Source organism: Rhinolophus hipposideros, assembly GCF_964194185.1.
Source record: "Rhinolophus hipposideros genome assembly, chromosome: 11".
Taxonomy (NCBI): Eukaryota; Metazoa; Chordata; class Mammalia; order Chiroptera; family Rhinolophidae; genus Rhinolophus; species Rhinolophus hipposideros.
Window position 1 is genome coordinate 929925 of NC_138057.1, and position 12348 is coordinate 942272.

The 12348-nt window shown below is 54.2% G+C and overlaps 1 protein-coding gene across 10 annotated transcripts in view; it reads left to right on the forward strand.

The window, feature by feature from the left end:
* The window catches only part of FGD3 (FYVE, RhoGEF and PH domain containing 3), a 38863-nt gene that overhangs the window by 20402 nt on the left and 6113 nt on the right, over positions 1 to 12348 (forward strand). For all 10 annotated transcript variants that reach the window (XM_081065158.1, XM_081065162.1, XM_081065164.1 and 7 more), the window contains 6 exons: positions 2716 to 2854; positions 4015 to 4073; positions 7181 to 7327; positions 7486 to 7578; positions 9358 to 9437; positions 11175 to 11205. In XM_081065158.1, the coding sequence (XP_080921284.1) occupies positions 2716 to 2854; positions 4015 to 4073; positions 7181 to 7327; positions 7486 to 7578; positions 9358 to 9437; positions 11175 to 11205 (549 nt within the window). The remainder of the gene's footprint in view (positions 1 to 2715; positions 2855 to 4014; positions 4074 to 7180; positions 7328 to 7485; positions 7579 to 9357; positions 9438 to 11174; positions 11206 to 12348) is intronic.

Genomic DNA, 12348 nt, shown 5'->3' on the forward strand with positions numbered 1-12348 from the left:
GCAGGGCTGCTGGGGTCGCCCCAAGTAGGGCATCATCCTAAGTACGGAGGTTTAGGCTAGTGTGGGCGCTGTGGTTCTGCACTCCTGTCGAGGGTGGCAGAGGGAGGAGAACAAAGCCCCATTTCCCAGGACACGAGCTACAGCATGGCCTCCCTTCCTAAGAAGCCTGTGCCCTGCATGGTTTTATTAGAGGTCATTGTCTGGTTGGCCACTGCCCTTAGAGTGGCACAGTAATTGTTGGGAGGCTCGTGGGCTCACCCCCAGGGCCTCACAGACCCAAACTGCCCCTGGCCCAGCTATCCTCCTCAGCCAAGATGCCTGCATTTGTTATTTTTCTTTTCTCCCCCTACATCTCCTCTCCATCATAATAACAATAATAATAACAACAATAAAGCTATAGTTGAGGAAGTTGAAATCTAATTTTCATTGGCCATTTGGTATCTGATTTGGTTATTCTGAGAATAAGAGAAGAAAAGATAAATCAGGATTCATTCCGTGTGCTTCCCCATGCGCCAGCCAGGGACAACTCTCTAGACTCCAGCATGAAGGGGGGCCTCTCCTGGGGACCTGTTGCTTCTTGTTGGAGCGACTATGATGTTAATATTCACACAGCCCCCAACCTGATGAGGTGCTGGGCTGTGAGCTTCCTTCTGACGTTTGTGGCACAAGCTACCTTCTCTGCCCACACCTGGCAGACCAGATCCTCGGGTCTACAGGCCCTTATGACCCCACACTTGGGCGTGGGGATGACCAGTGGATTGCTGTGGGCAGGCATGGCTCAAGTCACAGTCAGCTGCTGGCCAGCACAGCCCCACACCCGGGGCAGACCTGGGACTCTGGGTCAGGTGTGCATTGGGAAGGGCTCCATCCCCGGGCTCAGCACAGCCCACAGCTCTCAGCAGGCCACCCTGCCCCCAGAGACCCGTCCACAGTGGGCGCAGGCATGGGATGTGGCTGAATGGCTCTGAGCACAGGCTAGCCCCGCACCAGGGAGTCCTCTGAGACCCCCAGCATGGACACACCAGGGATGGTTCGGCCTTTGGATGCTGGGAGTCCTCTGAGACCCCCAGCATGGACACACCAGGGATGCTTTGGCTCCATCCAAAGCATATTCTAAATTTTTGGAACTTCTATTTTGAAATAATTTCAAACATTGACAAGAAAGTTGCTAAAATGGGGAACTGTTAACATTTTGTCTTTTTTACTTTATTACTGTCTCCAAACACACGCACATAAGATTAGTATTTTTACCTTTGAGACTGAGTAGCAGATGTACCCAGTGTCACCGACTGTGGACAAGGACGTCCCCCTGCCTAACCAGCACTAGGACCAAAGGCAGGAAGCTTTGCTCTGGCGCAGCGGCACGTGCCTCGTCCCAGCCTTCATCTCGGTACCACCAGTGTCCCAGGGTGGTTTCCTTTTGTTTTTCTCTGGCCCACCACAAACCCAGGACCACACATGGCGTTCATGATCATGTTTGTCTCCTTCCCTCCTTGTCTTCCATGCCCTTGTCACCTCTGAGGAGGACAGCCCAGTCTCTTGATTGGGGTTTGTCCGCAGTTTCTCCACACTCAATTCCGGTTGTGCATCTTTGCAGACGTTTCGCGGGAGTGAGGCCTTGTCCTCACCTGCCCTGCCTGTGCTGCGCAGCTTCCTGTGGTCCCCCGTCTGGAGGATGTGTATGTGACTCAGGGAGTGTCTGGCAGACCTCTCCATGGTGAAGTCACTTTTTCCCCCCGTTAATAAGTTAATAAATTTCTGGGAGAGAGCTGCTTTGAAATGATGTAAATGTCCTGCTCCTCACCTCCCTTAATATTTCTTGCATGAAATTACTGTTTTTATGGCGCCTGCAGACCAGTGCTCTTCCAGACCTTCTGTGTCTGACGCATCCTGAGCTCATTTCAGCTAGAAGCTCTTTTGTGCTGGGCCCTGAGCTGGGCGGGAGTGGCAGGTGGGTGGGGGAGGCAGATGGCCTGTGCGACACCCTGGATGACTGTAGCTACTCCCCAGGCAGGCGCAGGGATGGGTGGATTCTGTGCGAGGCCTATCAGCTGAGACGTGGGTGCAGGGAATCCGTCAGGAGAGGAGGAGAGGGCAGCAGAGGCGGGGCACCGATGGGTGAGCACCGAAGGGTGGATGATGGCTCCTTTCAGCATGTGTAGTCTAGGGTGCAGATGCCCATCGGATCTGGACGAGGTACTGAGGGGCCAGAAACAGGACAGGAGCCCAGGAGCAGTGCTGGGCCAGGGGTCCTGGGAGGGTCTCAGCCCCCACCTCACCCGACACTCAGTGTCATGTTTCTAGGAGGAGAATAGATGGCACTTAGAGCAGTGTCTAGGCACGACCCCCTGGGCTCCCCCGTAGGGAGGGCTGGAGAAGCTTCTACCTTCCCAGTGCGGAAAAGAACTCAGGTCATGCCCCCGGGCGAATGTGAGTGGGGAAGTTACTCATGAGGGAAGGAGGTGGTCTTGGTCCAAGCTTTTATTTCCTTCTACAAAGATGTGTATAAATGAGCCAGCACTGTGTCTAGAGCTGGCCCAGCAAGGGTCTGGGTCCTTGCTCCAGTGCTCAGTCTCCTCAAGTCTCAGTTTCCCCTGCTGTAAAATGTGTTTTGCAGTCAGAAGGTGCAGGTGCTCTGGACAGCCTCCTGGAGGTAAGGGTGGGCCCGGTTCACGCACGTGTCTGTGATGCCCAAGCTGTCTGTCTCCCCTACAGAAGCAGGAGGTGTGCGGGAACCTGACGCTGCAGCACCACATGCTGGAACCCGTTCAGAGGGTCCCCCGCTATGAGCTGCTGCTCAAGGACTATCTGAAGTGGCTCCCAGTGGATGCCCCAGACCGGAAGGATGCAGAGAGTAAGCGGAGCTGCCACCAGGCTGACCGACTCCTGGGAAGGGGGAGGAGGGGCACCTGCTGCAAACCCATGTGGAGAGAGAGAGACAGGGGGATGGCGGGGCAGACAGAGAGAGAGACGGGGGGATGGGGAGGTGGAGAGAGAGACAGAGGGATGGAGGGAGGACAGAGAGAGAGACAGAGGGATGGGGGTTGGAGAGAGAGACAGAGGGATAGAGGGTGGAGAGAGAGACAGAGGGATGGGGGTTGGAGAGAGAGACAGAGGGATGAGGGCGGACAGAGAGAGAGAGAGACAGAGGGATGGGGGTTGGAGAGAGAGACAGAGGGATGAGGGCGGACAGAGAGAGAGAGAGACAGAGGGATGGGGGTTGGAGAGAGAGACAGAGGGATGGGGACGGACAGAGAGAGAGAGACAGAGGGATGGGGGTGGAGAGAGAAACAGAGGATGGGGGGGTAAAGAGAGAGAGACAGAGGGATGGGGGGGTGGAGGGAGAGAGAGACAGAGGGATGGGGGGTGGAGGGAGAGAGAGACAGAGGGATGGGGGTGGAGGGAGAGAGACAGAGGGATGAGGTCACACAGAGAGAGACGGAGGGATGGGGTGGCAGACAGAGAGAGAGACTGAGACAGAGACAGAATGACAGAGATGGAGAGATACAGAGATGTAGAGAGACTGAGATAAAGAGATATAGAGAGATGGAGGGAGGAAGGGAGGGAGAGAGAGAGAGAGAGAGAGAGAGAGAGAGAGAGAGAGAGAGAGAGAGTTGCCCCCTTGACTTGTCTTGGGAAGAGGCCCCTGTTCCCACAACAGAGTAAGGGGAAACTGATTCTGGGGAAGGGGCTACTAAGTGGTGGCAATGCTTAGGCCCCCGGGAAGGGCGTTGCTGGTTGGTAGGGGTTGCTCTTGGCCCAAGGCAGTAGCCAGCAGGTAGCACAAGGCAGGGGTCTACGCAGGGAGTGGGGTGCTGGCCCCCGCTCCACAGGCTCTAGCAAATGAAGTATGTCTGCAGGTTCGCATCCCCCAAGCAGCCAGGTCTTCCAAGTAGCCCCAGACACCCATGGGAAATGGCAGAGCAGAGCAAACCTAACCCTCAGAATTGCGGAGCCAGGACGTATGTGGAGCCACCAGGCACTCTGTAGCCTGACTAAATCTTCCTCCTGCAGGGTCCTTGGAGCTCATCTCCACAGCTGCCAACCACTCCAACGCCGCTATTCGGAAAATGGTGAGTTGGAAGACTCCTGGGGGATGTCTGAGGGCCCCACAATGTGATGCAGAAGAAGTGTGGGTCGGGCCAGGTGCCATCGGTGTGCACACTCAACTTGATGGGCTCCATTGGCACACATACACACCTGTCCCCAGGTGGATACATTTGGTGTGCGCATGGACCCACCTGTCCCCTGATGGGCTCAATTGGCGTTCACGCGCGCGCGCGCGCGCGCACACACGCACCCACCTGTCCCCAAGTGAGTTCCATCGATGTGCACACCCACTTGTCCCCAGGTAGACTCATGTAGTGTGCATATACATTCACCTGTCCCCAGGTGGGCTCCATCAGCATGCAAACACACACACACTTGTCCCTTGGTGGATTCCTTCAGCATGCACAATCACGCTTCTTCCCAGGGAGGTTCCATTAGCACGCATGCACACACACACACATACACACACACACACCTACACCTCTACCCAGGTGGGCTTCGTCAGCGTGCACACGCACCCACCTCTCACCCAGGGCAGACTGGATATCCACTGAGAATTAGACAGGCCTGCCCCATACTAGCTCGGTGATTGTTGGTTGTGAGGCACTCTGTGTGATTGAGGCACTCTGTGCCGCCATCTCTCCATCTGTAAAACAGAGTTACTGACAGAATCTGTCTCACTGGGCAACGGGGGATGAAAACACCCTACATAAAGTACTCAGCACAATGCTAGCTCTCAGTGTTCCCACTATTTAAAAATTTTTAAAAATTATTATTAGTTTCAAGTGTACAAAACAACATAATGATTAGACATTTTCACACCTCACAAAGTGATAACCCCAACATTCCCATCATTTTTTCATCCATTCACTCATCTATTCAAGCCGTCTCAGTCAGCTCAGGCCGCTGTAACAGAATACAGGCAGCTTTGGCCCTGCTTTGCAGGTAGCTGCCTTCTCGCTGTGTCTCCACGGCAGAGAAAGCAACAAAGTTCTCTGGGTCTGGGATCATCATGGGGACCCTGCCCTCATGACCGTGATCTCATCTAAACTTAATCACCTCCGAAGGCCCCACCCCCAGATACAGCCCAAAGGTAGAGGAGACTCGTCTCCTTGTTGAGCTAACACCTCTGTGTAATGGGATCTGTGGATCAGGCAGGCCTCCTTGAGCCCACACTGATGTCCTGTGACCCAGGTGGCTCTGTCTTGTTTGGCCTGCACGCGGCCCCACTCTCTAGGCCACCACAGTCCCCACCCAGCCCCGGTGTCTCCCAATCCTGAGACCTATTTACCTTTAAACGGGCACCGTTGTTTTTTGAGAGGAAAAAGAAAGTGAAATATTTTTTTATTCCACATCTCTCAGAGAAATGCAAGGCAGGTGGCTTGTTTTGGGACAGCGCTTGCTACATGTGCTCCCCATCTAGTGTCCTCTATCCACCTGTCCCCAGGCCTGGGTCTGGGGCCCCTGGACCAGATTGACCTGAGGTCGGATTCTCTCTTGGGCACCCTTGGCAACTTTAAACAGGCCACATTTCACTCTGGGCTTTTTAATATGATTTCCTCCCCCCTTTCTTTCTCCCCAAGACTTCATATAATGAAAGAGGGAAAGCTGCTTCACAGAATTCCATGGTCACGAGCTCACACAGAGCACACTGGGGAGAGCCCCCATGGGCATACCTGTCTGAGGGGTGCAGACAAAGCCTGGGACCTCCTATCCAGGTGGATTCCTGTCTCACCTGTAATACGTCTGCTTTGTGGCAGTCCTCTCCCTAAGTCCAAGTGTGGCAGATGGGAGGCTCCAGGGAGAGCCCTGGAACGGCCCTAAGGAATTACCAGTGTGTGCTCCCTGGAGCCTCTTCATGCTTCCATCAATCCCCACCACCCTCAGCCTCCACCTCCACAAGACACCAGGCTCCCTGGCCTCTGATCCATCCTTCTCCACCGCAGGGCTTTCTAAGGGGTATCTATTTTGTCACTCCTTGTTCAGAACCCTCCTGGCCTGCAACTGCCTCCTAAGTACAAACCAGCTCTCCTGTACGCCAAGTACATGCGCAGTCCCCGGCACATGCCATGTGCACACCCAGCCCCCACAATACACACTAGGAGTACACCCAGCCCCTTAGTACATATGGAAGACATATCCAGCCCCCCAGTACACACCAGGTGCACCCGAGCTCCCCCAATACAATCCAGGTGCACGCCCAGCCCCTTAGTAAGCACCAAGTACACACCCTGACCCCCCAGTATACACCAGGTGTACCCCAGTCCCCCAGTAACACCAGGTGCTCTCCCAGCCCCTGCGTACATACCAGGTGTACCCCAGCCCCCCAATACATACAAGGTGCACCCCAGTACCCCAGTACACTTCATCAGGGTTCCTACAGGCTCAGCTCAGCCTCTGCTGCACTCATTCCTTCGTTCCCAGCTCAGGCCCCCAGTGGTGGCGGTGACAGATGTGGGCCCACGGCCTCTAGGCTCAGAGCTGGGACCATAGCTGCTGACAGTCCCCCATCGCACCCCAAGGCTACTGGTTGGCCATGTGACCACCCAACCAATTGTGAGGCCAGAGAGAGATGAGCTGCAGATTGGCAGAGGTGCGGTCTCACGACGGGCCTCGTGGAGTAGAAAACCGGGCAAGGCTATCAGAGAAGAGGGTAGCATCTGGGTAAAAGCTGCAGCTGCCTGACATGTCTCTCTGAAGGCCCACATAGAAGGCCTAGCTGGTGTGCAGCACAGAGGCTGAGAGGGCCGCTTCCAGTCCTCTAGCTAAAACACTTCGAGAAACTCCTTGACTGCTCCGTACCTCAGTTTCCTTGTCTGTAAATTGGGGATAATAATGGCATCCACCCGAGAGGGTCAATGGTAGAACTGAATGAGTTAATACCTACAATGTGTGTGGAACACTGCCTGGCACATAGCAAACAGTGTTAACCATTGTTATTTACTGTTTTCTGCACAGTGAACTTCTGTTCATCCTTCAATGCCTGACTCAAGTGTCACCCTGTGTTTTGCCTCCTACCCCTTTGTCCGTAGGCTCATAGCGCCGCCCATACCACACTTGCATGGTGGGGCTCTGCTCACCCCTGGGTCCTTGTGGTCGCAGAACTGCTTGAGCCCTGTGTCTCTTGCAGGAGAAAATGCACAAGCTCTTGGAGGTGTATGAGCGACTAGGGGGAGAGGAGGACATTGTCAACCCCACCAACGAGCTGATCAAGGAGGGCCACATCCAGAAGCTGTCAGCCAAGAATGGCACAGCCCAGGACCGCCACCTCATCCTGGTGAGGCGCGCCGCCCAGCTCCCACAGGCCACGCCCAGCCCCGCCTGGCCCGCCCCTGCCCAGCCCAGGCCACTCGCACCTCCCTGGGATGCCTCTCTATGAGGTCTCCTGCCTGGCTGCCCGCCTGCCCCTCACCCCGCCCTACCTTCATCATACAGTTCAACAGCATGATCCTTTACTGTGTGCCCAAACTGCGGCTCATGGGCCAGAAGTTCAGTATCCGGGAGAAGATGGACATTTCGGACCTCCAGGTGGGTGACCCTTCCTTGCCTCCCCACTCCCCTGGGAGGGCACAAAGCAGGGATAAGGACATGGGCTCTGGCCCCGCCTGCACACGTAGTAGCACACCTGGCCACTGGCCCACTTCTCTGAGCCTCTGCTCTGTCGGTGACCCGGGCAAGGCCAGACCGTCTCTGAGGGTGCCTTGGGCTGGCATCTGGGCTGGGTGGGCAGGGTCCCTGCCTCTCTACTTGACCCATTGGCTAGGGCACTGCCGGCCTCATGCTCCTGAGATAAGGATGGCACCAGGACCTGGGCCTGCCCCTGTCCCGTGGGAGGTTGGCGCTCAGGGCCCCATTTACAGACCTGAAGGTAAAGCTTGGGGTGAACGCCTGACCCCGTCCCCACTCTCTCCTCTCCCCTACCACCTCGGAGCCCGAACGAGGTCCACAGGTACCTGTGCCCAAGGTGCAGCCCCCCTGCTGTCCTTGCTGCCCCAGTTTCCTGGGCTGTCAGTGTCTCCTGGCTGGGCTGGGTAGGCTCGCTGGCGCGGTGTCCGCTGTTGTGTGAATTGAATGTCTTTGACCTGAAAATTTAGCAGATGCCTTCTTTTTCTAAACTGGGTAACCTTGCAATATGTTTTTATTTATTCATTGTATTTATTTATTTGTGGTTTAAAACGTAACAGTACTAAGGGGAGGCCAATGAACATTAAACCTCTGCCCAGCCATTCCTTACTCCAATGGACATTCTTAACTATCTCTTCAATATCCTTCCAGAATTGCTGTGCTCATACATATATACCTGTTTTTAAAATCATAGATGGCCATTACTGTATAGCCTGTTCTGCATCTTGCCTTTTTCACTTAACTTGTAAGAAATCATCTTATATCCTGGCTGCAGGAGCTGGAATCTTCTGTCGGGGAAGGCTCTGAATTAATGGACGCTCCAAAAAACACTGACTGAATCGAAGTATTTAATTAGTTGTAGAAAGTGAAAGTTTGCCTTAGTGATACACAGAAAAAAATCCCTCTTACCTTGAAATCCTCTGAATCCAGGTTTAAGAAACACCGTTAAAAGTAACAACTAACTAGAGAAAAAATACTTTCTCCCATAGCTAGAAGAAACCATTTTTTTAGTGTTTCTTTAAAAAAAAAAATCTATGTAATTAACTGGATGTGTTAAAGCAGAGTTTCTTGACCTTGAACTGTTGGGCAAGTCCTGCTGTGAGGCCCCATGGAAGATTCTGGGCAGGCCAAGTCCCTGTCTCCCTAATGCCAGGTCCTGGTTCTGACAGCAGCTGGCCTGAGGGCCACATCCAGACAAGGGCCTTGGGGGTGGGGTGCTGGGGAGATGAGAGACAGCTCCCCATAACAGGGGCCTGCTGATCTGAGACACCTGCCCATAGGGCTCAGGTAACCCTGCAGAGCGGTGGAGACTGTCCTAACTCGTCTCCTAAGATTCCCATCCCTCTGTCAGGAGTCGTGCTGGTGGATGTCTTAGTGGGGAAAGGCACAGCTTGTCCAAGGGCTGGCGGCCAAATTGCCAGGAATCCCAGGGGCCAGGAGGATTTGGCAGATAAGATGTCCTAGTCGTGCCTGGGCAGGACAGTCCCCCGTCCCCCGCAGACCTGCTCACGTAACAGACATCCCTCAACCATGACCTTGATCTGGGCACTCTCCCTGCAGACCCCCTGGGTCGCCACTGCGCCCTCCCCAGGAAAGACCTCCTTGTCTGAGAGAGTGAGGCCGAAGCTCAGGGCCTGCTAAGTGATTGGCTGTTGTGCTTTGTCCTTGGTTGTGTGCCTTTAGGTGCAGGATATCGCCAAGCCACATGCAGCCCACACATTCATCATAACGGGAAAGAAGAGGTCCTTGGAGCTGCAAACCCGGTAGGCTCGCTGGCTCAGTGTCCGCTGCTGTGTGAATGGAATGTCTTTGACCTGAAAGTTTAGCAGATGGCTTTTTATTCTAAACTGGGTAAATTTGCAATATGTTTTTATTTATTCACTGTATTTATTTGTGGTTTAAAATGTAACAGTACAAGGGGCGGTTAATGAACATTAAACCTCTGCCCACCGATTTCTTGCTCCAGTGGACATTCTTAACTATCTCTTCAATATCCTTCTAGAGTTTCTGTTCTCATACATATATACCTGTTTCTAAAATCACAGATGGCCTTTTACTGTATAGCCTGTTCTGCATCTTGCCTTTTTCACTGAATTTGTCAGAAATCATCTTATACCCGAGCACCGTTTCCTACAGCAGGGCAATTCTCCATCTTAATCACTCTCTGATTCTCACTGATGGGCAGGTTCGTCCAGGGTCCTGCTGCTGTCGCAAAGGGTGCTGCACGCGGCAGCCTCGCCCCAGGCTTTGTGTATCTGTGTCGTTGTATCCATTGGATGGATTTCTGAAGTGGACTTGCTGGCCATAGGGGTAGCACATCTGCTAGTGTCAGGCCACCTTATAAGGTGCCAGGCGTGTGCTCTGACTGGTGGTAGTGTGCGGGATAGCCCTCCTCTCACTTCCACTAATGACCTTTGTAATGACCCACTGTGCTCCAGAGAGGCATTCATTTACATCCATTATAGAGGGCTCTGTACACCATATCTGCCCACTCCTAGCCATATGTGACCCCATGTGGCCACACCCAACCCCACCTGACCCAGTGTTACCATACCTAACTCATCTAGCTACACTTGACCCCATGCAGCCACATTTGACTGCACCTGGCCACACCAAACTCCACTTGTCCACACCTGATCCCACCTGGACACACCTGACCCCACCTGGACACACCTGACCCCACCTGGACACACCTGACCCCAAGTGGACACATAAGACCCCACCTGGACACACCTGACCCCACCTGGACACACATGACCCCACCTGGACACACATGACCGCACCTGGACACACCTGACCCCACCTGGACACACCTGACCCCACCTGGACACACCTGACCCCACCTGGACACACATGACTCCACCTGGACACACATGACCCCACCTGGACACACCTGACCCCACCTGGACACACATGACCCCACCTGGACACACATGACCCCATCTGGACACATGACCGCACCTGGACACACCTGACCCCACCTGGACACACATGACCCCACCTGGACACACCTGACCCCATCTGGACACATGACCGCACCTGGACACACCTGACCCCACCTGGACACACCTGACCCCACCTGGACACACATGACTCCACCTGGACACACATGACCCCACCTGGACACACCTGACCCCACCTGGACACACATGACCCCACCTGGACACACCTGACCCCATCTGGACACATGACCGCACCTGGACACACCTGACCCCACCTGGACACACATGACCCCACCTGGACACACCTGACCCCATCTGGACACATGACCGCACCTGGACACACCTGACCCCACCTGGACACACATGACTCCACCTGGACACACATGACCCTACCTGGCTGCAGTGTTCCGGAGCCCCTGAAGCCAGTTTTCCAAGCCTTGGTCTGTACTTCAAGGTAGTGAGAAGCTCAGGCATGTGCAGCAGGGCTGGGAGGAGGCTGGTGGTTTATAGTAAGTATCCGAGACTGAATTCATTAAATACTGTTTCTGTTTTTCATAGGACGGAAGAGGAGAAGAAAGAATGGATTCAGGTGAAGCTTCTAAAGTTTTGTGTGTTTTTTAAAAGATTTTATTAGGGAAGGGGAACAGGATTTTTATTGGAGAACAACATGTATTTCCAGGACTTTTTATTGGGGAACAGTAGTGTGTTTTTCCCAGGCCTCATCAGCTCCATCCAAGTCAAGTTGTTGTCCTTTCAGTCTTAGTTGTGGAGGGCGCAGCTCAGCTCCAGGTCCAGTTGCCATTGTTAGTTGCAGGGGGCACAGCTCACCATCCCTTGTGGAAGTTAAACCAGCAACCTTGTGGTTGAGAGGACGCGCTCCAACCAACTGAGCCACCCATATGCCCCGAAGCTCCTAAAGTTTTAAAGCAACCAAATGACCAAATTCTTGAGCCCCAGGCATTACCTACCGATCTGTCTGCCTGAAAATGATGGAATGACTGCGTTTATAAGCATCTTCAGACTCCACGAGCCTTTCAATCCACTCACTCCTTTGCCCCAGTAAATAAACACAAAGGGCCTGGAGGTTGGCAAGCAGGGAGGTGCCCTCACCTCGGGGGGATCTCTACTGTCTGGGGGCTCCAAAGGGAGCCCAGTTGCCCTCTCTCCGCAGCTGGCAGGATGAGCAGAGTGACTTACAGAACAGAGCCTTGCTTCAGGGACAGGCCCGGCGGGGAGGCAGGCAGCGTGCTGGGGCAGCAAGAACAAGTTGCTTAGGACCGGCCACAGTGGGGACGCAGGGGGCAGCAAGCCTGTGCAGACCGAAGGTCAGGAGCACTGCGACAGAGCCCAGCATGGCCGCAGCCAGGCCAAACACTGAGTGTTAGGTCCTGTGGCTCCCCAAATTCATAGAACAGATATCTGGCTAAGAAGAGAAAAAGGAAATTCAAGCAGAGATCAGGTGGAAGTGCTGGTGCAGGAAATGAAAACATGGCCTTGAATCCACATAGAACTTTCCCAGAAAGCATCAGCCCTCGACCTGAAGCACCATGAGAGGGACACCGGCCTCTTGCGGTGTGGCACTGGGACCCATGAGCTGGGGTATGAGGACCTGGTTGGCCATTGGGCATGACCTCAAGCCACGTTTTCTGACCTCAGAGCGGGGCTTTGGCCGATGTCTGATGTCACTGGTCAGGGGGAAGTGTGGTGACTACTGGACCCCGTCCTTGAGGAC